This window comes from Halyomorpha halys, unplaced genomic scaffold, assembly GCF_000696795.3.
Source record: "Halyomorpha halys isolate HHAL.00 unplaced genomic scaffold, Hhal_1.1 Scaffold1276.1, whole genome shotgun sequence".
Classification (NCBI taxonomy): Eukaryota; Metazoa; Arthropoda; class Insecta; order Hemiptera; family Pentatomidae; genus Halyomorpha; species Halyomorpha halys.
This window is the reverse complement of record NW_027106957.1, coordinates 85,782-87,115: the sequence shown is the minus strand read 5'-3', so window position 1 is coordinate 87,115 and position 1,334 is coordinate 85,782. Positions and strand designations below refer to the sequence as shown.

At 34.4% G+C, this 1,334-nt stretch overlaps 1 protein-coding gene across 1 annotated transcript in view; it reads left to right on the top strand.

The window, feature by feature from the left end:
- Window positions 1-1,334, top strand: part of LOC112210705 (probable cytochrome P450 6d5) — a gene marked incomplete in the record, with an annotated part of 34,071 nt that overhangs the window by 13,336 nt on the left and 19,401 nt on the right. Inside the window, 1 exon segment of the mRNA XM_024360714.2 lies at window positions 1-83. Within this exon segment, the coding sequence (XP_024216482.2) occupies window positions 1-83 (83 nt within the window).

Here is a 1,334-nt window from a genome sequence, read left to right as displayed (position 1 = left end):
AAGCTTCAAGCCTGAAAGATTTGCAGAACAGCCAAAACCAGGAACATTTCTTCCCTTTGGAGAAGGGCCTAGGATGTGTATAGGTGAGCAGATATCATACAGTTACATATTTCAATCATCATATAACTAAAATAGTTAACTTAGTTTAATATCAAAATGTAATTTATTGTTCTTGTGGTACAGTGATCAGCCTCTCTTAGTGTTTCTTCTTAAAACCTGAAGTGGCTTTCTTCTAAGCTACAGTGATATTTCTATCTTAAAAGAAAATAGATTTTCTTTCTGGATAAGCAAGGAATGAGACAAGTTTGAAGGTCAAGAAACTTAAGTAACTTCCTCAAGAACATTTGGAACTGATTAGATGTGCATGTTGAAGGCTCTCCATAGTTTTGTTTTATCGTTAGGTTGACTTTGCTAGTACATTATGTTGTGGAATTTAGGGAGGGTTTTATAAAGAAAGACAAGTATGTTTTCACTAATAGACACCACAGCCAACTTCCCAAAACAAAGGGAAGCAAAGCTATCACATGCCAGAACAGTATCGCCATTTACTGTTTTATTTAAAAATCAAATAATAATACTAGTTTTCTACAACAATTTTCTTCCTAAAATTTGTATTATTATTTCCTTTTATTTTTTCTTGGTGTCTTCTTCTTCTTAGTATGTATATACATCCTAATTTTCTGCTCCACTACCCATATTCTTTTCATCCGGATCCCAATTACTGTCATCTGCATTTAATCTAGGATGTTCTATATCTTCTGCGGTAAAGGAATCTTCAATAAAGTGTTTTTCCATCTTTTAGTGTAGTTTTTCTTCAACTTTGGAATGAAGTCTTGGGTCACCAGTTACTCCCTTTAGTTCTTGTAACCTTTCAGCAGGTTTCTCTTTCTGCTTCTTCTTTTTGTCTTGGCGCTTCTTAGCTTTCCCTTCGATGTTCACCAATATTTCACCACTTTCATCATCATTTGATGTTTGTATTTGATTTGGCGTCTCTCGTTCTATTAGTGCAGGAACTCTGTCTACTTAAATCTCCTCCAAGCCTCCTTCCTGGGAAAAATTAGTTCATTTTCCTTTTCAGTTTTCTTGGTCACTGAAATAAGATCACCACATAACTCTGAAACAACTAAAACATCCTGAAAGTTTGAGTTGTTTATACCACTTTTGCTAAGTGTCTTCATTTTAATTTTTCCTTGATGAATTTTATCGATATCCATTCTTTTGTTTCTTCAGATCCTTCCTCAACCAAATACTTTTTATCTCTGCTAATTGTGCATACGGAAAATTCTTTGGCCAAGGATGCTCTATGCTGTCTTCTTGGCGGATATTTTGTGTAT